This window comes from Colobus angolensis, unplaced genomic scaffold, assembly GCF_000951035.1.
Source record: "Colobus angolensis palliatus isolate OR3802 unplaced genomic scaffold, Cang.pa_1.0 Scaffold311, whole genome shotgun sequence".
Classification (NCBI taxonomy): domain Eukaryota; kingdom Metazoa; phylum Chordata; class Mammalia; order Primates; family Cercopithecidae; genus Colobus; species Colobus angolensis.
In genome coordinates this window covers 1,266,784-1,287,842 of record NW_012116389.1, presented here as the reverse complement: position 1 = coordinate 1,287,842, position 21,059 = coordinate 1,266,784, and the positions used below count along the sequence as shown (strand labels likewise).

General features: G+C 40.6%; 1 protein-coding gene across 1 annotated transcript in view; it reads left to right on the top strand.

Annotated features, from left to right (window-relative positions):
- Positions 1–21,059, top strand: part of ULK4 (unc-51 like kinase 4) — a 728,320-nt gene that overhangs the window by 371,072 nt on the left and 336,189 nt on the right. The window contains exon 32 of the mRNA XM_011950984.1: positions 19,713–19,818. Coding sequence (XP_011806374.1) covers positions 19,713–19,818 — 106 coding nt within the window. The remainder of the gene's footprint in view (positions 1–19,712; positions 19,819–21,059) is intronic.

The following is a 21,059-nucleotide window of genomic DNA, read 5'->3' as shown; positions in this document are numbered from 1 at the left end:
TTGCCTATTTTTAATTTTTTTGTTGTTATTGAAATATAGGAGTTTTTTATACAGTGTAGATAGTAACCCCTCATCAGATGTACGATTTGCACAAATTTTCTCTCATTTCATAGGTTGTCTTTTCTCTCTGCTGGTTGTTTCGTTTGATGAATAGAAGTTTTAAAATTTGATGTGGTCTCATTTATCTGTTTTTTTATTTTGTTGCTTGTGCTTTTGGTGTCATATAACAGAAATCATTGCCAAATCCAATGTCTGGAAGCTTTCCCCTATGTTTTCTTCTAGAAGTGTTATAGTTTTAGAGCTTACATTTATGTCTTTAATCCATTTTTAGTTTATTTTTGTATGTGGTATAAGGTAAAAGTTCAACTTCATTTGTTTGCATGTGGACATCTAGTTTTCTCCAGCCATTTGTTGAAAAGAATGTCTCATTTTCCTGTTGTGTAAGCTTGGCAACTTGTCAAAGATTGTACGACCATATATGCACAGGTTTATTTCCGGGCTCTCTGTTTTATTCCATTGGTTTATATGTCTGTATTTATGCTAGTTCTGTACTGTCTTGATTACTGTTGTTTTGTAGTATGTTTTGAAATCAGCGAGTCTGAGAAAACTTGGAGAAGTTTGTACATCTTTTTCAAGATTATTGTGGCTTTTTTAGGTCTTTTGAGAATCCATATGCATTTTAGGATTTTTTTTCTGTTTCTACAAAAACGTGCCCTTCGAATTTTTATAGAGATTGCATTGAATCTGGTAGATCACTTTGAGTAGTGTGGACATTTGAACAATATTACATGTTTTGATCTATGAACACAGGATGTCTTCCCATTGCTTTGTGTCTTTGATTTCTTTTGGCAGTGTTTTATAATTTTTAGTGTACAAGTCTTTTGCCTCGTTGGTTAGTTATTTCTAAATATTTTATTCTTTTTGATGCTATTGTAAATGGAAATATTTTCTTAATTTCTTTTTCAGAGTGGTTATTGTTAGCTATTGTTAATTTTAATAAGTTCCTTGTGTGTACTTGAAGATTGTTCTTGGTTATTCTGTTTATTTGAGTTAGAATTTGACATTTATATATCTTATTGAGTATGTTGTTCAAATCTCATCTTTACTAATTTTTCCCCTTCATCTGCCTTAGATTGAGGGAAGTAAATAAAGTACCCTATTATTAGTATGTTTTTTGCATATTTCTTCCCACATCTCCTGGTTTATGAAAATTATTACTGTGTTGTTTGATATGTACATATTAATAGTTATTTCTTGGCCGGGCATGGTGGCTCCTGTCTGTAATCCCGGCACTTTGGGAGATCAAGGAAGGAGGATCACTTCAGCCCAGGGGCCGAAGACTAGCCTGGGCAATATAGTGAGACCTCATCTCTACTAAATAAGTAAATAATTAATTAGCTGAGCATGGTGGCATGCACCTATGGTACCAGCTACTCGGGAGGCCGAAGCAGGAGGGTCACTTGAGCCTGGGAGGTGGAGGTTGCACTCCAGCTTGGGTGACAGAGTGAGACTGCCTCAGAAGAATAAAGTTATTATATATTCACTAAATGTTATGATCCATAGTTCAGAATAGATTCATTAGTTTATCCTTTATAATTTTTATCTGTCTTTAGATCTTAATACAAAATTAGAAGACAGGGTTGGATTCATGTCTGGTCTTTGTATAATCTCCCAATCTCTTCTCCCATTGATACCATTCTTTTTAAATTAGAGGTTTTCCTCATTAAGTCCTCTAATTTCTAATAGACTCAATCAAGATTTGGCCCAGAGAACCATTTAATTAGTGAATTGTGATTTCAGTTAGACTTCATAGCTTTCTCATCGTGACACTTTTTGGAAGCAAATAGGTTTTGGAAAGATTCTTTAAAACACCATCTGCATCTATGACAGGTGCTTCTGTTCTCTGCAAAGACCAGAGCTGCAGCCATTTCTGTCTTCCTCTACTGCATCCCTGTGTACCTTTTGACAGATTGCATGATTGTTTACAATTCACCATGCCATACCGAGGATCCACATCTAGATGGCTTTGCAAGAGCATCCTGTTAGAAGCAAACAGTCGAGCAGTTCTGGTCAGTTATAACAAAGTACTCCAAACATGGTAAAGGTCCATCGAAGAATGGGAGTGTAGGATGAGCCTGAGGAGGTGAGGTAACTGGGAGCATAGGACAGATCCACACTTAAGGTGTGCATGATTCTGGCTGCCCTTTCAAGAGGCTGGTATAAAAGGAGCTTCCTGGTCTAACATCATGTCCCTGGCAGGTGATATGTTACTGTTAAATGAGACTATAATTATAGTATAATGCTTTCCTCACAAATATAAATATAAAACAAAGAATTCATCTCTCTGAATGGTTACTTCCTGATTGCAGAATGGGTAAAATTTTAGATGATCCATCTCTTCTTATTAATCCCACAGAGATTCATAGTAGAAAATAAATGAGACTTATTTATGCTTGCAAATCAAATTGCCGTAAAAGGTTATTTCAATAGACAGAGGCAAACTCATAATAAAATAATTTAGTAAAAATGGGAGCTAAGAGTATGTTTAATGGAACATGATTAGATTTAATTTTCTTACTATTTCCATCATTAAAGCTCCATTATCTTTTCTGAGACCTCATTTAGGCTTCCTGCCACACTGCAGCTCTGAGGCATTTCTGGGGAGCATATAGAAGCCTGTGAGTTCCATTAAAAAACAAAAATAGCTAATAGTACTATGTTTTTTTCATTTCTGCTGTTTGATATCAATGCCTCACATTCAGAATTTCATATATTCCCTCTCCCACCCCATCTCCTGAAAGCCATAAATATCATTATCTAAGAGCTTTCACAAAAAAGAAGTTTGATTCTAAAGTTGAAAACAAAAGTAAGACTTATTGATGAATGTCTCTAAAGTGCAGAGGCTCTGAGGGTTCTTGAGAATGCATCTAGTTATCCCTTTGCCTTCAAGCATTATCTACAGCTAAATCACATTTGTAGACAATAACAGAATCAGTAGTAGTACTAACCTTTTATGTTTTGTAGCACTTGAGAAATAGGAGTAGTTAAGAATCCATACACTTTAAAAACTTCCAGAAAATATTTCCCCCTGGTTTAACGTAACTAGGGAGAGGGTTCTGGCCTTTCCAACCAGAGAGGTAGAGCCTAGTTATTTTGGTTCAGTCTAAAGTCAGCGCCCAGAGGCCCACAGGGCCATGTGAAAGCAGAAAACAAGGTGATGAAGGCCTCCTCAGAGATGAGTTGAAGAGCTCCATGAAGCTGGCAGCATAGGCTCTATGGGACTGACCGTGAGGCTGACACACCTCTGCTTCTGTCTACTCTATGCAGACATAATATAGGTGATATATCTGATTTATAATGACAGTGTATTTCTAGTTTGTTTTTAATCCCCCTGAATTCAAAATAAATGAATATCCTAGGTACTTATTAACCAAGTGTATTAGTCCATTTTCACATTGCTGATAAACACATACCCAAGACTGGGTAATTTATAAAGAAAAAGAGGTTTAATGAACTCACAGTTCCATGTGGCTGGGGAAGTCTCACAATCATGGCAGAAGGCGAAAGGCACGTCTTACATGACAGCAGACAAGAGAGAATCAGAGGACCAAACGAAAGGGGTTTCCACTTATAAAACCATCAGATCTTATGAGTATTCACTACCATGAAAACAGTATGGGGGAAATTACCCCCATGATTCAATTATCTCCCACTGGGTCCCTCCCACAACACGTGGGAATTATGGATACTACAATTCATGATGAGATTTGGGTGGGGACACAGCTAAACCCTATCACTAAGATTAGGTGTTTTTTGCAAAAGTTCTAGCCAGGTGCTCAGAGTAATCAGCCTCAGTGTACCTTTGTCACTTCCCATTTCACTCAACTGCAAGACTTTTGTCTGATCTCATCTGTACAGCCACAGCCTGTGCTCCTCTCCAAGTTCATGACCTCTCTGAGTCTGCTGGTTCTTCTGGCCCAGATCATTTGCATTTCCTTCCTAAAACCTCTCAGCTCACTCTGGCCTCTCTCCTGGTATGCCTTGATTAGCACATGGCACCACTCCTTAGCCTGTTGTGTTTGTCTGACCTACCATGCCCTGGATGGGAACTCCCAAATGGCTCATGTCTGGGTGTAGATTTGGGACTGGTGTAAGGACCTGGGGTGGGCTTGGCCTAGCCTGTTCTTCATATAGATTGTCAAAGAAATGACATTCAATTGTGTGCAGTGGAGATTATTTTTTAAACTTTTTTCAAAATAGTCCATTTTCTATGATACAAACACATTTGCAGGGAAGACTAAAAATGATGAAAAACCAACAAATTGTTTACATATTATTTTGTAAAGGGTTTATTGTAGATCTGTGTTTATATATGTTTGTGTTTTAAATGTATATAAGTTCTCATTAAAACCTCTTGTTATTTTTATGTTGGAGCTTAGCTATAATCCATTCATTGTGTCTAAATGGGTCCTCTGGTTTTTCCATTCTATGTGGCAAAACCCTGTGACTGAGAAGGTAAACGTACTCTCTGCCTGCCTCTCCACCCACCTACCCTGGCCAATATTTGTGTGATGAAGTTGGACTTTATGGTAACTTAGCTAGAGTCTGGTAATATAGGATTCCTTCGGGACTGAAGAAAGGTACGCTTCTGAGGATTTTTTTTTCTTGCTATATGTTACAATTTTATATTGTTCTTGGATTGATGAGTGTATATTCTGGGAAAGGGTGAATGGGGGATGTCAGTCTTGTGCTAAAACTTGTATTTGAATGATCTTTGCCTTAATCCACAAATAAAATTGACATTGTGCAAAACTGTTTTGTTTGAATGTAGTCATAAAGCTTAGAAATTGTTAAAATTTGACATTATTTGACCTTTGATTCAAATATTCTCCCTGTGTGGTCTTTCCTGGGAGTAATTTGGAAAAACAGAGCATTGGGTTTAGCATCAAAGAATGTTAGGGCAGAAAAGGGCCTTGGAGGTTAGCTTGAGTCCTCAGAAGATCACTTTTCTCTCGGCGTCCATGTGCGCATCTGGAAGCTGCAGTGCCCTCCCCTGCTGCTTGCTTCTGGGTTGGGCTCCCAGCCATGCACCTGGATGAGGCAGCTGATGCACAGTGATGCAACTGGGTGCTCTCTGTTGCTGTAAGGATGGGGCTTTTCACCTGTGTAGTTTTAAACAACATGTTTCCACCTACCTAAAGTTTTACCTCTTTTTCTGTCCTAATGGATCTGGTGACAATGATTTGGATGCTGTGATTCACAGTTGTTGCTGTTGGCATTTTTCTCTCTGGGGGTGTCCCTAGCCCTGGTGTAGTAGAGCCTACATTGTGTTGAACTACATAGTATAGGGAAATGAAACTATCCTAACTTCAATATATAGATGATTTCTTGTGCCTCCCAAACAGGTTTTTTTTTTTTTTAAATAAAAATTGGTTTAACTTGTTAATCTGTGCCCCGAGAGATAAGATTCTAAGATTATCTAATAAGATTGTCTAATAATGAAATCGGAATGGTGCACAATGGTGTATGGATATTCCTGAAGCTCAGGGACATCTCCTAAAGACCAGCACCTGCTCTGTGCTCTACCCCTATAAATACAAACTTGTGACAGCTGCTTATCCATTGTCATGGACACCAGCAAGATTCTGTACCAGCCAGTCAGCCTGAGGGGATGGCACATCTAGTCATTAGCAGCTCATTGAAATTCACATGCAAAAGAGGCTGTGACACCATTACTCTGTGTACAGTGGGTGGCCAGGTGGGAGTATGGCAACAAGAAAGCAGTCCTCACATGTGTGCTCCATGAGTCGAGAAACAACTTGAAGTGCCTGGAGTTAGAGATAGTGAAAGGGAAAGACTACACTTGCTTTTCTGCTCCATGTCCATGGGTAATGGTGTGGGTCATGCCAGGAAAACAGAAGTGCAGCGACAGAGCTACCCTGTCTGTGCGCTTCTCTCTAACACGTGGGTCAGCAGGTCTTTCGACTCACTCTTAGCAAAAAATGCCAGTTCCAGATTGAAGTGAATAGCTGCCTTGTGGTGGGGAGGCCTTTGGAGCTAGCGTCTGTGGAACTGGGGTTGTATTCTGAGCTTAGCCTCATTGGACTCAGTTTTCTTCATGGGTAAAGCCATCTGTTCCTTCTTCCTTCCTTTCCATCCTCCCTTTCTCCCTAGCCTTTCTCACTTGCACGCTTCCTCTGTCCCTTCATTCTTAGCGCTCATTTTGGTTTCTGGTTTTCGCTTTGATTTTCATGAGGAAAATTTAATCAAGCCACTTTGACATACAAACCCTTAAAGCTGAAGCTCATTTATTGGGATACAGCAGTTAAAAATACAAAAACACCAAGCCTTCCCTTTTCCTCTTTCCCATTTCCTCATTCCATTGTTCAGGGGGCCTCTTGTGGACTTGTAGGGCTGGTGCCTTGATGCAGAAACAGTGGACATGACAAATAGTACTTCTGAGATGGGTCTTAAACACTCAGCGTATAGCCAAGAACCCCATAAGTATTTGTCCCAGAATAGATACTGAAGAGGAAGGTTGGGTTGCACCTGATCTCTCAAGGCCCTTAGGGAAACTCTCAACCTAGCTTGACTGAAGAAATTAATTTAAGCTCTCAAGAGTTCCCTTCTGGACTTTGGAAATGGAGACTGGCCAATATATGGTCACTTTCTCCCTTGAACAAGTTGGCCAGTCTCTTGACTTCTAGGATTTCCTTATTATTCCTGCTTGTCCAGCACACACCCTACTTATGTGCAGGGTCTGTGGGTTTATTAATCCCTTCTTCCAAACCTTTTCCCACCACAGGATTCCTTAATTGACACTTCCTGTGATTGTTTAGCACAACATTTTGGACCCACATTTATTAATTTATTGACCTACATTAATACTGCTCACTTTATGCTTATATCTAGAGTTTCTTCTAATTCCAGTTAATAAAAATATGCCAGTAAAGACACAAAAGATTATTTGAGAGGTGAAATATTCCTGGAATCATTTTATCCTGTTGCAACCATTAATTCTTCAAGATGATACAGCGTGTGTCATTATGTGGCCAAAAATGAGCTTATTGAATGTTCCAAAGTGAGTAAACAAATATAATGGTTATTTTCTAAGTAGAGTCTAAGAAAAGGAAAGCTGATTGCCTTCAGTTATGGAAATTGGGAACAGAAGTGTGATCATGCATAAAATACCAAGTTCTGCAAATTCCAGGATGAGTGACAAAGATCCAGGTTGCCTTTTGCTGCTGATTTTTAAACATATCATAAATGTACATGCTTGCAGTTCTAAGTTACCTGCTTAGAATATTCTATTGGAAAATGGTGCTCTTGGCCTAAAATTTCAACCCTGACTGTAAGATGACTATCACCTCTTTAGAGATAGCCTTCTGCTGCAAAAACTGAAAAATTCTATTAGATTCAAAAAGTACTGCTGGCCTGAGGGTCAGCATGCATTATGTTGGGGTATTCCCATTTGCTCCAGAATAGTCTGTTCATCACTTGCCGTTCAGGAGTAAGAGCTGACCTAGCACAGAAGGTGTTAAGGGCAACCAAATGTGTAGCTCCAGGGAGCAGTGTTTACAGTGTTACTCCAGTGTGGGCAAACATTTTATCTGTTTAAAGTTATATCCTTGAATCTCTTCTTGGCCGTTTGACTGAGATCAAGTATAAAATTACACCTTTGACTCTATAAGCCCTGATGTGATTTTAAGGTAAATAATTGTGAGGTAATAGGAAAGGAAGATGCACTTTTAAGTCCTGACCCTCCCCTTTATATTCCTTTCAGAGATTCAATTGCTTTGTCTTTAAAATTAAAGGATTGAAAAACAATTGAGCTCTTGGAGCTAGAGTATAGAAGGGTGGTTACCAGAGACTGGGAAGGGTAGTGGGAGGTTGGAGGGGAGGTGGGGATGGTTAATGGGTGGGGGCAAGAATGGATAAGACTTAGTATTTGATAACAGGGTGAATATAGTCAATAACAATTGTACATTAAAAAAAAGTGTAATTGGATTATTTGTGACACAAAGGATAAATGCTTGAGGTGGTGGATACCCCCATTTCCCCTGATGTGATTATTATGCATTGCATGCCTGTATCAAAACGTCTCATATGTTCCATAAATATATACACCTCTTATGTATTCAAAAAAATTAAAAATTTAAAAATTAAAGGATTGAACTACAAAAGTCTCTAAGATTCTTCCAAGGTCTAGTAGCTTATTTTCTTGCTTTGCTTTAGGCTTTCCAGCTGGTTTGGGGCAGGCCAAGGCTTAGAACTGGACTCGGCCCAGTTTTTTTTCTGCTATACCACACTATACTTTTGCATTCTTTAAAACTTTGGCTTTAAGTAAACCTCTAGTCAATTCCCACTGAAATAATTTTTCCTGCAGGATTTACTAGTACCTCTTCGAAACTGGACTGTGAGTACCAACACTTGGTAAACTCCCATTAGGAAAAATTTGTACACTCCCACAGAAAAAGACAACTCAAATTGAAAATTGCCTTGTGATAATTGTGTATAATTAATCTTTCCATTCTTTTTCGCTTGACATTTTCTTTCTTTAGGATGGGACACTTTATGTTTGTGAGCAGTTATCTTTTACAGAGAATCTCGTTAAAATTGTTTCATGAAAATGTGTTTCCATGCCAATGCAAGTGCTTCATGAGTGCTTGACCATTGTTTAGCATGCATGTGAGAGATTTTTGTGTATTTTACTTAAAGTAAAAAAATCTGAATTTATCACTTTTTGCAAACATTATTCAAAAGTGAATATAAATTGATTGAAAGCATTTTGGGAAAGGCCTTTTTTATCCTTTTGTAGTTCTACTTCACACCATTACTTAGCAAATTTTAGGTGCTCAATAAATGTTTATCAATTGCTTAACTGAAGGCAGTTTTTAGTCACTGACTAGTTAATTTCTTGAAGGAGGCTCTCACACTGTCTGTGCCTTCTGTAGCTGTATTTACCCAAGCAACTTTGAGCAGGACTGTTTTTTCATTAATTTTTCAGAGACCACTGTGTACCAGGGACTGCACGTAGGCACTGGGGACCCGATTAAAAGTCCCAGTCCTGGCCGGGTGCGGTGGCTCAAGCCTGTAGTCCCAGCACTTTGGGAGGCTGAGACGGGCGGATCACGAGGTCAGGAGATCGAGACCATCCTGGCTAACACGGTGAAACCCCGTTTCTACTAAAAAATACAAAAAACAACTAGCCAGGTGAGGTGGCGGGCACCTGTAGTCCCAGCTACTCGGGAGGCTGAGGCAGAAGAATGGCGTAAACCCAGGAGGCGGAGCTTGCAGTGAGCCGAGATCAGGCCACTGCACTCCAGCCTGGGCGACAGAGTGAGACTCAGTCTCAAAAAAAAAAAAAAAAAAAAAGTCCCAGTCCTGCCCTCAAGGCACTGAGCACTGGGTGAGGGATGGGATTAACCAACAGTTACTGTATACTTGATGGCCACAGTGATGCAAGCAGGCACAGGAAAGTGAGGAAAACAGTCTTCAACTCGAGGCAGCCTTCCCCACAGACACCAGCTTCAGGAAACAACATCTGGCCTGCATTTTTAAGAGTGACTTTAGTTTGCTAGGACTTTGTTATTACTATTTTTATTGCTATTTTTGCTTTTGAACAGTGGCAGGGATGTGAGGAGAAGACTAAAGGAGTCGCATGTCTGGATGTGTTCTAGTTCTTCATTTGTCCTCCCTACTTTGGGCTGGTCATTAGCTCAGATACTGTGTTGTGTGGCAGATTGGCCTCTCTTTCAACGCTACAGGCAGATACATAAAAGGGGCACAGTCCATCCCCAGGGAGCTGGTCCTGGCAGCTTCCCGTTGGCTCCGCTGCCAGGGTTCTCCTGCCTGAGCAGCATTGGCTCTGGCCCACTGCTCCTGCCTTGAGGCATAGGGCCACATTGAGAGCCAAGAGGATGGAAGCTTCCTGCTAGAAGCCTAAATAACATGAAAGGGTAGGGCTAGGAAAGCCAAGTGACACAATTAACCTGCCAGAAGGGCATTCACAGTGCACTGCCATTGGTGTTGAATGAGAACTGGAATTCTAAAGAAAAGCTCAGCATACTGATTGGCAAATGGTACTAGTTGATCCAAATACTCCCTTCTGTGCTAGCTGGAATGTATCACTAATCATAACTTGTATTTGCTGCTGCTAGAGGGCCTCTACAGTATCTGTCAGTCAAATTTAAAAATAATTTTAAATTGCCTTCTCTCATGTCTTTGATCAGAAAGATGGAGGAAGCCTTCAAATGATGATGCTCCACATAAAAGAAGGGGCTTAAATCTATATCTCCAGACTCCCGGGGCAACAGCACCATACATTTTTGGCTACCGAGGGGAGAAAAGCAGGCTTCAGTGTTCTTCCTCTGCCTCCTCAGCCCGTCAGAGCCTGCTCAACCCCTAGAAGCGCTGACCACATTGGCAGAGGGGCTGTTTATCTGATGTACAACTAGCAGAGCAAATGCCCACGGGCAGTTACCCCAGCACCTTCACCCTACTCCAAGCGTTCCCCCCGTGGACCCCTAAATCCTGGTCTTTCTTCCTAAGAAATCCACGTACATTATTTATGAGGTAAAAGACTGAATTAATTTTAAATTGGCTTGTGCCCTTTCAGTTTAACTCAGCTTCCTGTTTCTTAGCCCTAGGGGTCCGTATTTGGTTCAAAAACTCGTAAGAATGTTTCCCACATCATAATGCTGGATTGAAAGCACGGGAGTAACAACATCCCTGCATCTGCTGTCCGATGAGTTTTGTGGCTTCCCCTCCTTTCAGGGCTTTAAATCCAACCAGGGCTGTGGACAGAAACTGGACTGTGGTAGCAATGACCTTGGGCTTACTGTAAACCAATGTTCCCTGCGTTGGCCTACAGCCTTCCAGATTTAAGCCCCACAGCTGGAGATAGAGTCTCTGCCACTTTAGAAAGAGGAGTCTGGGGCCGGGCGCGGTGGCTCACACCTGTAATCCCAGCACTGTGGGAGGCCAAGGCGGGCAGATCACGAGGTCAGGAGATCGAGATCATCCTGGCTAACACGGTGAAACCCCGTCTCTACTAAAATATATATATATAAAAAATTAGCCAGGCATGGTGGAGGGCGCCTGTAGTCGCAGCTACTCTGGAGACTGAGGCAGGAGAATGGCGTGAACCCGGGAGGCGGAGCTTGCAGTGAGCCGAGATCGTGCCACTGCACTCCAGGCTGGGTGACAGAGTGAGACTGTGTCTCAAAAAAAAAAAAAAAAAAAAAAAAGAGGAGTCTGGTAGCAGTAGTGGAGGTGAGGCTGGAAGTTGAGACACCCATTAGGAGACCCTGCTAAGGATGCCAATTGCCTGATGTTAAGCAGGTACATGGGAATGGAGAGCAGAGGATAGATGCAAGAGGGGCTCAAGGGAGATTCGAGGGGACTTTGTGGCTGACTAGATGAGGGAGACACTAGGGAGGCAGTAGTCCCGATGATTCTAAGGTTTGTGGCTGATGACTGGGCAAGCTGTGGGACCTCCAATAGAAAGAGGAAAAGAAAGGAAAGTGTGAAGGCAAAGGGAGATGAACTCAATTTAGATTCCATTGAATTTGTTTGTTTTTGTTTTTGTTTGTTTTTGAGACGGAGTTTCGCTCTTGTTTCCCAGGCTACAGTGCAATGGCTCAATCTTGGCTCACTGCAACCTCTGCCTTTTGAGTTCAAGCAGTTCTCTTGCCTCAGCCTCCCAAGTAGCTGGGATTATAGATACGTGCCACCGCACCTGGCTAATTTTGTATTAGTAGAGATGGGGTTTCACCATGTTGGTCAGTCTGGTTTAAGCTGCCTGTGACATAGCCTTGTGAGAAGTCATCAGTAATACGGAAATGTGTCCTCTTGCCCTCAAACATTTATTTCACTTGAATACTCTGAAGACTTTTCTGAGCTTGGGTCTCAGAGCTCTAGGAATCTAGCCAGGTGTGAGAATGTTTGTGACATAAAGTGACTGGATGCACCAGTACATCCTGGAGCAGCACTTTGGTGCTGTTGTACATGGAGTACACGATGGACTGCTGTTCTCTAGAGCAACAGCAGGTTTGTTTTCTGAAATGTAGCTTAGGTATGTGTTGACTAGGATGTGATATGTGTTTCTAAGAGATTGTAGACGCTGTGTGCACAACACGTGTGTGCTTTGCTCTTCATTCTCTCTGTGGTTTCTCATCCCTAGGATTAGTTGTGGTCCTTTAATTAGTTGTTAATTCGTTGTTAAATTCTGGCCTGAACCAAAGGCAAAAGAGAGTGACCATGGTTCACTGTTACTTTTAGTTGTTAAAGGTATTTTCTACCTTGACTATTTAGATCCTTGCCAAACTTTTAATTCAGACATCTGAAGTCTTTCAGTGGCATTTACACTGTCAAATATCAGAGTAAAGTAGAATGCCCTGTCTACAGTGAAACTGCTTTGGAAAGGCTGGTCATTTTTTACTAGTGTTTCCTTGCTGTGCCCTTGGTATTTCAGAGCTGTCCTCTTTAAGCACTGAAGCAATTAGTTTTGAGAAGGCTGATTCTTCAGGGTCCAGTGCTCTCCTGCCTTTCATTTGCTGAAACTGTACATTTTAATGAAGTTGTTTCATCTATGTTGCCAAACACTAGAATTTTGCTGCTTCAATCCTAATTATCTCTACTGGCAAATGCTATGTTTTATTAAAGCCCTCAGGTGTTTTGTTTATGAAATGTCCATATACTGGTATTAGGCACATAAATTAGGTTAGCTGGGCTTATGGATTATGGATGAAGGAGTTAAATATTTTCGTCATAATCTTAAAGTGTAGTGGAATTGCCTTTTGTGGGCTCTCAACGATGCCATCTTCTGCGAGTTGTTTCCTTTTTCCCCGTCAGTCAGTGTGAACACAAGTGTCTGAATAATGTGACTGTTGATAGTGGCCCTAGTATGTATTTTTATTTTGTGCTTATTCCTTCCTTTCCTGTAATTGCCTAATACCCACATCATGTTTCTTGGGTTATACATCTTTTTATTTATTTATTTATTTATTTAGGGATGGAATCTTGCTCTGTCACCCAAGCTGGAGTGCAGTGGCGTGATCTTGGCCCACTGCAAGCTCTGCCTCCTGGGTTCATGACATTCTCCTGCCTCAGCCTCCCGAGTGACTGAGACTACAGGCACCTGCCACCATGCCTGGCTAATTATTTTTTTGTATTTTTAGTAGAGACGGGGTTTCACCATGTTAGCCAGGATAGTCTCAATCTCCTGACCTTGTGATCCTCCCACCTTGGCTTCCCAAAGTACTGGGATTACAGGCATGTGGGTTATACATCTTACAGTGTAGTGAAAAATATTGAGGGCGCTTATGAAGCCAGAAGATTCCGGTGGTGGGGGGAGGGGACAGGGAATGTTGTGGAATGAAAGGAAGGATAAGCATCACCATTACAGCCCCAGATTAGTGTTTCTCAGATTTTCACCCCTCCCCGCCCCCACTCTAGGCTTCTTTCAGTTTCTCCCAGGTAACACTGTGGGTCCACAGGTGGTGTTGGTTAACCTGGAGTGTGCTGACCGGCCTGGGTGACCCTGGCATGGTGCCCTCCTCTGATCACTAGGCAATGCTTCATGGTGATTAGGGGCAAGGCTTCTGCCATCCCATAGACCACATCTCAGCTTCACCAATGAAGAGTTTGGCAAGTTACACTTGACTTCACTAACATTCAATTCTTGTTGATAAAAACAGTAGAACGATAGCCCCTTCCATGTTTTTGTAAGGGTTGAATGAGACGATGTAGGTGAAGTGGAGTGCCGGACATGGCACATAGTAAGTTCTCAATACATTATCAGTGCTGTCTTGCCCCAGCTTGGGCCCATGTGGCAGCCCTGCTTGTAACTGGGCCCCTGACCCTGTCCCGAAAGCCTTGTTGCAGGTCTTCACCTGCTTTCATCTCTCCTTGCATGTGTCAGGGCACCAAAAGTATAGACTCCTTGCTGTATTAATGAGCTGTGAGGATTGAAAAAAATATATATATCAAGATTTTACCTAATTTCCTGTATTGCTCTTTTACCCTGGAATTCAGTCTTAAATTTGGAGGAGTAGGAGGGGCTCTCCCAGAGGAGCATCTAATGATGAAATAGTCTTTAGTCAGAATCATCCCTCCCCTCCAGCTCTGACCTATGGTCTTTGAATAAAACATGCACACACCCTTGTCTCTTTCCACCAATCTTCCAGTTATACCCAAGAAGAAGTTGAGCCCCACATGTTTACTCTCAAGTTTTCTCTTTTCATATATTCCTGTCCTCTGACTTTAAGAGGCAAATGTAATGTTTTTCAGTGCACAGTTTACCCCCGTAAGCTGATAGATTGTGAACAAGAAAAAAACCTTATTAAAGTTGCTAAGATAAACAAAATAGCACAGTTTGATACAAGTTAATAGAAGTATGCTCAATTCACATTTACACCTTCTCAACTGCCCTTTGCATGGGTTTAGCATTCTTTCTGGGGAAATGATGCTCTAGGTCAGAGCAGTAGCTCTCTTAGTTCACCTAGAGAACCGTGTCATCATCTTGAGCAGAAACAATTACTGTGCTCTCAAGGTCTCCCTCCACTGCACTATGTAAGAAGGCATATATACCTATAAGAAGGAAGAGCAAGTAAAGATAATTCTGTAATATAATTTTTATAAAGCCCTTTATTCTGAGCAAAGTTCATGATCTATGGATAGTTTATAAACCAACAAAGACAATAAAGAAAACAGTGTTTTTAATAACGTCTAGAACAGAAGTGGAACAGTTTCCTCCAGACTGGTTATGGGATTATTCATCTCTTTTTTTATTCTGTGCATCAGATATTTTTTTCCTAAGTACTCCTAGTAATAATGTTAGTGGGGAAGTTTGATAGAGTGTACCTTAGTTTTATACCCCTCTGCAGATTGAATAGTGGGGCAGGCAGAGGCCTTTATTCTGCAGTGACTCTGGGACCTCCGGGAAGGGGGCCCCAGGACCTGATTGATTGGGATCTGATTCTGTGTTCTTAGCATCTAGGGTGAGTTAGTTTTTGTACTGAAGGAAGTACCTATATCAACAAGTGGCACTCACTCATGAGTACAGGAAAAGCTGAGGTATTGACTTCAGAATGAGCAAAGTTATTGCCAAGGGTATTGTAGGAAATGTGCATTTAGTTACAAAAATGTGTATCTCAAAGAAACAATAGTTTTATTTCTAGTAAGACTGACCTATATTTGCTGACAGATGGGTCTTTGAACAAGGAGCAGTATGTGTCATTTTACCAAATGGGACCAAAAATAAAAGATTTATTAGCTTCACTTTCTTCACAAGAACAGGTTTTCTATGTATCGTTAGTTATTTTATCACGAGTAACATGTAGTGTCATCTTGGTGCTTATTAATCACCCTTTCCTTCCAACCAACTGTAAGAATAATTAGATGAAATTGGTGGCAGACCATCGCTTCCACATTAATCTTCTTAAGCTGGTGTCAGTGAAACATTCAAACATTAACATTCACTGCAAAAGTGCTCTTAAGTGTGTGTTTCTGAAGTTCAAATTTTTTAGTCATCAGTATTTGGAAAGCAAATACTTTGTCTTGTGTTAAACAATGGCATACATGGCAAAACCTATATGAAATCAAGTGGCTCTCATCCGTGGGAGGTACAAATCTGCTGAGAAAGCAGTTTCAGAGCCAGGTTCAGTGTGGGTATTTTTGTAAGCCCTGTCAATAGAGAGGTTGTCCAATCAAGAGGTTCCTGGATTCTCTGCTTCATGTTCTCTCTCTGATACCCAGACCATTAGAAGCCTCACCATGTAGAAGATCATGGGGCAGAGGAAAAGACAGGATGATGAAGCTGTCACTGGCTGTTAATGCTTCTGCCCATGTGAGTTTAATTGACCAAAGCAAGTATCATTTTCATCACTAGTGTCATTTTCCAAGCAGGCAGGGAAATGCCATTCTACCGTATACCTAGGAGAGATAAGTGGGAAATTTGTTAGTCATTCATAATGACTAACTTAAAAAAAAAGTAGGGTAGTCATTAAAATGGAAAGCTGGTTTGTTGAAAAGTCTGATATCATCTATAGATAAAGCTTTGGTGAGTCTGATCAACAAGAGAGAGGACACCGTGTAAAAGGCATTATAAGTAGGGTCCAGGAAAGTTTTGTGGAGGTGTAATAGAATGCTTTGTAGGATTTTATTAGAACATGTTTGAAAATCTAGATGTTGTAGATGGTTTTCTAGGGAAATAGAAATAACCACGTTGATTCAAGATGTTATAGATGCCTGAGTAGAAGTGTTTTGTTTTTTCAGTTTCTTTTTAAGTTCTACTGGTGTGATATCGTGAAGTATATATTTGATCTTCTCCCCTGTTTCCTAGCATGTAACTCCTAAAATCCTTAGAAACTCTGTCTTCAGGTGCTGTCACTTTGTATGCTAATGAGTTGATGGCTGGCATCCCCTACGGTAGCTTCAGGATGGTGGCTTGTCACCTGAAAGACCAAGGCAACATTAGAGGGCTGAAAACTTCCAGTCGCAATCCCCAACCTCTGGGGAGGCAAAAGGGGCTGAGGTTAGGTTGATCACTTATGGCCGGTGATATAATCAGTCTTGCCTACCTAACAAAGCTTCCATAAAAACCCCAAAGGACCTATAACAGAACCCCAAAGTTCAGAGAACTTCCACATAGCTGAATAGATACAGGTTGCTGGGGGGTGGTGTGCCCAGGGAAGACACAGAAGCTCCACAGCTCTTCTCCCATACCTTGCACTATGCGTCTCTCCATCCGTGTCTTTTGTAATATCCTTCATAGTAAAATGGTAAATGTGTTTTCCTGAATTCTGTGAGCCGCTCTAGTAAATTAATTGAACCCAAAGAGGGAATCACGGGAACCCCAACTTGATGCTGGTGGGTCAGAAGTTCCAGAGCCCCAGACTTGCGATGAGTGTCAGAATAAGGGAGGAGGGCGTAGCCTTGTGGGACTGAGCCCTCGCCCTATGGGGTCTGATACTATTTCCAGGTAGATGGTGTGGAGTTGAATCAGAGAACACTCAGCTTGTGTCAGCTGCAGAATCGATTGCTTGCTTCATGTGTGGGGAAAATCCCCACACATTTGGTCACAGAAGTCTCCTGTGTTGATTATTACTGAGTGAGAGAAGAGAAAAAGCACTTTGAATTTATGTGTGTTTTTCCACACAACTGGTAGAAATGTATGGAGGCTAGTTGTTTGTATGAGTGAGTTCTACCAGATCTCCTAGAAACACATATTAGATGCACAAGAAATATTTTTGGAATAAAATGGATGGACAAGGTTAGCATGAGATGGATACTAAAATCAGAAGAGGGTGTCACTCATCAGTCAGTATCACTTATGAACATAGATGCAACAATCCTAAAGAAACTTAGCTGACAGAGTCTAGAAGTATATTAAGAGAATGAACACGTGTCTACATCTTCAAATCTTTGCTCAGACGTCATTTTCTGAAGGAGCTATGCTTTGCTTGCTCTAGCATTGCAGCTTCCCCTGCAGCACTCCAAGCCACCTTATCCTGTTCCCTATTTTCTCTCATAGCATATATCACCTTCTAACATATCTTGTAATTGTTTGTTATGTTATTTATTGTCTTCTCCTCGTGGTACAAGGTAAACACCATAAGGGCAGGACTTTTCTTCTGTTCTGTTCACTGATACAAGCCAACTACCTAGAATAGTTGGCACTTAGTATTTGTTGCAAAAATAAATGATCCTGAATGTAAAATAAGGATCCTTGATTGGATTCTGAAAGAGAAAAGGCCATCAGTGGAAAACTGGTGCCACTTGAATAGTCTGTAGTTGAGTTGTTAATATCTGTAAATTTCTTAGTTTTGATAAATATAACATGTTTAGGGTAAGATGTTAACATGAGGGAAAACTGGGTGATGGATGTATGAAAACTCTCTGTACTATCTTTGAAACTCTTCTATAAAGCTGAGGTTATTTAAAAAGAAAAGCTTATTAAAAGGAATTAAGAGATACCAAGAGGCTTCAGCATTTAAAAGGTAAAATAAAATTTCTGTTAAATGCCAGGCATGGTGGCTCATGCCTGTAATCCCAGCACTTTGGGAGGCTGAGGTGGATGGATCATGAGGTGAAGAGATCGAGACCATCCTGGCCAACACAGTCAAACCCTGTCTCTACTAAAAATACAAAAAAAAAAAAATATATATATATATATATATATATACACACACACACACACACACACACACACAAATTAGCCGGGCATGATGACACACACCTGTAGTCCCAGCTACTCGGGAGGCTGAGGCAGGAGACTCACTTGAACCCGGGAGGTGGAGATTCAGTGAGCCGAGATCACACCACTGCACTCCAGCCTGGCGACAGAGCAAGATTTCATCTCAAAAAATTAAAAAAAAAAAAATTCTGTTAAATGACACCTTCTCAATGAGTCTTACCCTGACCACCCAATTTCAAATCATGTGCAGCCCCACTGCTGCCCTCTCAACCTTGCTTCCCTGCTCTGCCTTTTTCTTTTTTGCCAGAGTACTCTGCTATCTTCTAATACATTATGCAGTTCACTTATTTATTATGCTTTTTGCTGTCTATTTATGTGAGGATAGGGGACTTTGTTCACTAGCATACCTCAAGTGCCTACTATAGTGCCTGGCACAAAATAGCTATACGTTAAAAAACAACCCCACAGCAAACCATATGTTTCTCTGTGCGTGAGGAGTGGAGAAAATGAATATGAAGAGGTCTAGATTAAGCCTACTAATTAATATGCTTGTTGCTTTTCGGGGTTGGATTAGTTGTTAGCAGAATAGTCATGGTGAATGGGCACAGGAATTAGAGCGGGGCAAGCTAGACTCCTAGGAGTCCTCACTCTCAGTAGGTACTTATAGGAACCTGAGAGTGAGGAGTACTACCTTACATTTTGCACCCTGTGTGTCTCTCTTGCCTCATCCTAGTTGCAGACTGCAAAGACTGCCTCTTTAGTTTTGAATTATATGAAATTTAATAATTTCAATTATAATCTGTGTTAATTGCTTAATTTTAAAAAATATTCACAGCAATGAAAAAGGGAACAAAAGCAAAGCAAGTTGTTTGTAAGACCCTTTAAAAATTACAAAGAAATGATTCTGCCTTTAAAATGAGAAATTAAGACTAAAAAATAACTCATTTTCCATTCTCTTTAGGACCTAAGTTACTCCCTCCTGTATGATGCTAAGCGTTGAGGAAAGCAGAATTCACAATTCACTCTTTTAGGTCCAAATGTAGCTTATTGCACTATTGCACTGAAGCAGTAATATAATAAATCAGATCAAATGTACTAAAGTGGGAAAATATCAGTACCAGCATAATGTTGAAACTGCAGAAATATTTGCTTGAAGTAGTTCTCTTTTGTGATCTCAAACTCATCTTCAAGCATGGTCTTCTGAGTTCTACATACTTGAATTCCTTTGTCACCCACCTAAAGCATGGAGGACCATGTGTTGTCTCTCAGCTCATGGGCAGGGGAGTCCGTACTGCAGCACTGGTGTCTGAGTGATTTACCTTCCCTCCCAGCTCACTCAGCTCACTGATGGGATTTGTCTTAACACAGAAGGATGTGCTTCATTAAAGCTCAAAAAGGTAATTGTTTAACCTTGTGCAAAGAATGAAGAAATGGAGATCATTTGTTCATTTGTCTTTATGATGATGTAATTGTATTTCTGTATGGTTATGTTGGCAATTATGATCTATTGCAGGAACATCAAGAGAGCATTCTGGGTAATACCATGCAAAGTGTGATTGCGTTACTCAACAATCTAGTTGCCTGCAAAGATTCGAATATGAAACTACTTTATGAACAAGGTAAATGCTTCATAGAATTACTCTCTGATCGAGTTTTGCCTGTTTGTATGGTTTCTTCATCTTATATAGCGTGGAGTCTAGAAGTACCATTTAAAGTTGATGAGTCAAAATAGATAAGAATTTTTAAGTAATATCACTAGCAAAATTTGGAAGTGTGCGATGGTTTCTCTAAGATAATTCATTCTCTTAATGCCATAAAGTCAATAGGCACTGCTTAAAGATGACTAACCAAGAAATAGAAGTGTACTCAATAGTGTTTAGACTGATCGCTGTCTGTCTTCATCTGTTTTCTGTTGCTATAATAGAATACCTGAGACTGAGTAATTTAAAACAAAAAGAAATATATTTTGTACAGTTCTGGATGCTGAGAAGTCCAAGATTGAGGGGCTGCATGTGGTGAGGGCCATCTTGCTATTGGAGACTCTTTGCAGAGTCCAAAGGCAGTGTAGGGCATCACATGGTGAAGGAGCTGAGCTTGCTAGCTCAGGTTTCTTTTCCTCCTCTTATGAAGTGACTAATACCCCATCCTAATGATCTCATCTAATCTTAACTACTTCTCAGAGTTCTCACCTCTCAAATACCATAGTTGGATTTCCCATCCTCTTATTGCCATTATAATGGGGATTAAGGTTCAGTATGAATTTTGGAGGATACAAACATTTGAACTGTAAGACTGCCAATCAAAAACAGATATAACCAAAAGCACCTTGGAAAATGAGACTAGGTGTGTTGACAGTGGTTTACTTTATATCTTATGCACGTCTGTACTGTTACAATTCTAAAAATCATGTACAGTCATGCATTGCATAACTACAGCAGTGTGTTCTGTGATATACATCATTAGGCAGTTTTATCATTGTGTGAACACCATAGCGTGTACTTACACAAATCTAGATGGCATAGCCTACTATACACGTAGGCTGTATGGTACATATGGCCTGTTGCCCCTAGGCTACAAACATGTAGTGAATACTGTAGTCACTTTTAACACAGAGGTGTAAGTATTTGTGTATTTAAACATAGAAGTATTGTGTATTTAAACATAGAAGAGATGTGGTAAACATATGATATAAAAGATAAAATGTGATACACCTGTATAGGGCACTTACTATGGATGAAGCTTGCAGGACTGAAAGTTGCCCTGAGGGAGTCAGTGAGTGGGTGGTGAGTGAATGTGAAGGCGTAGGATGTTGCTGTACACTACTGTAGACTTTATAAACCCTGTACACTTAGGCTACACT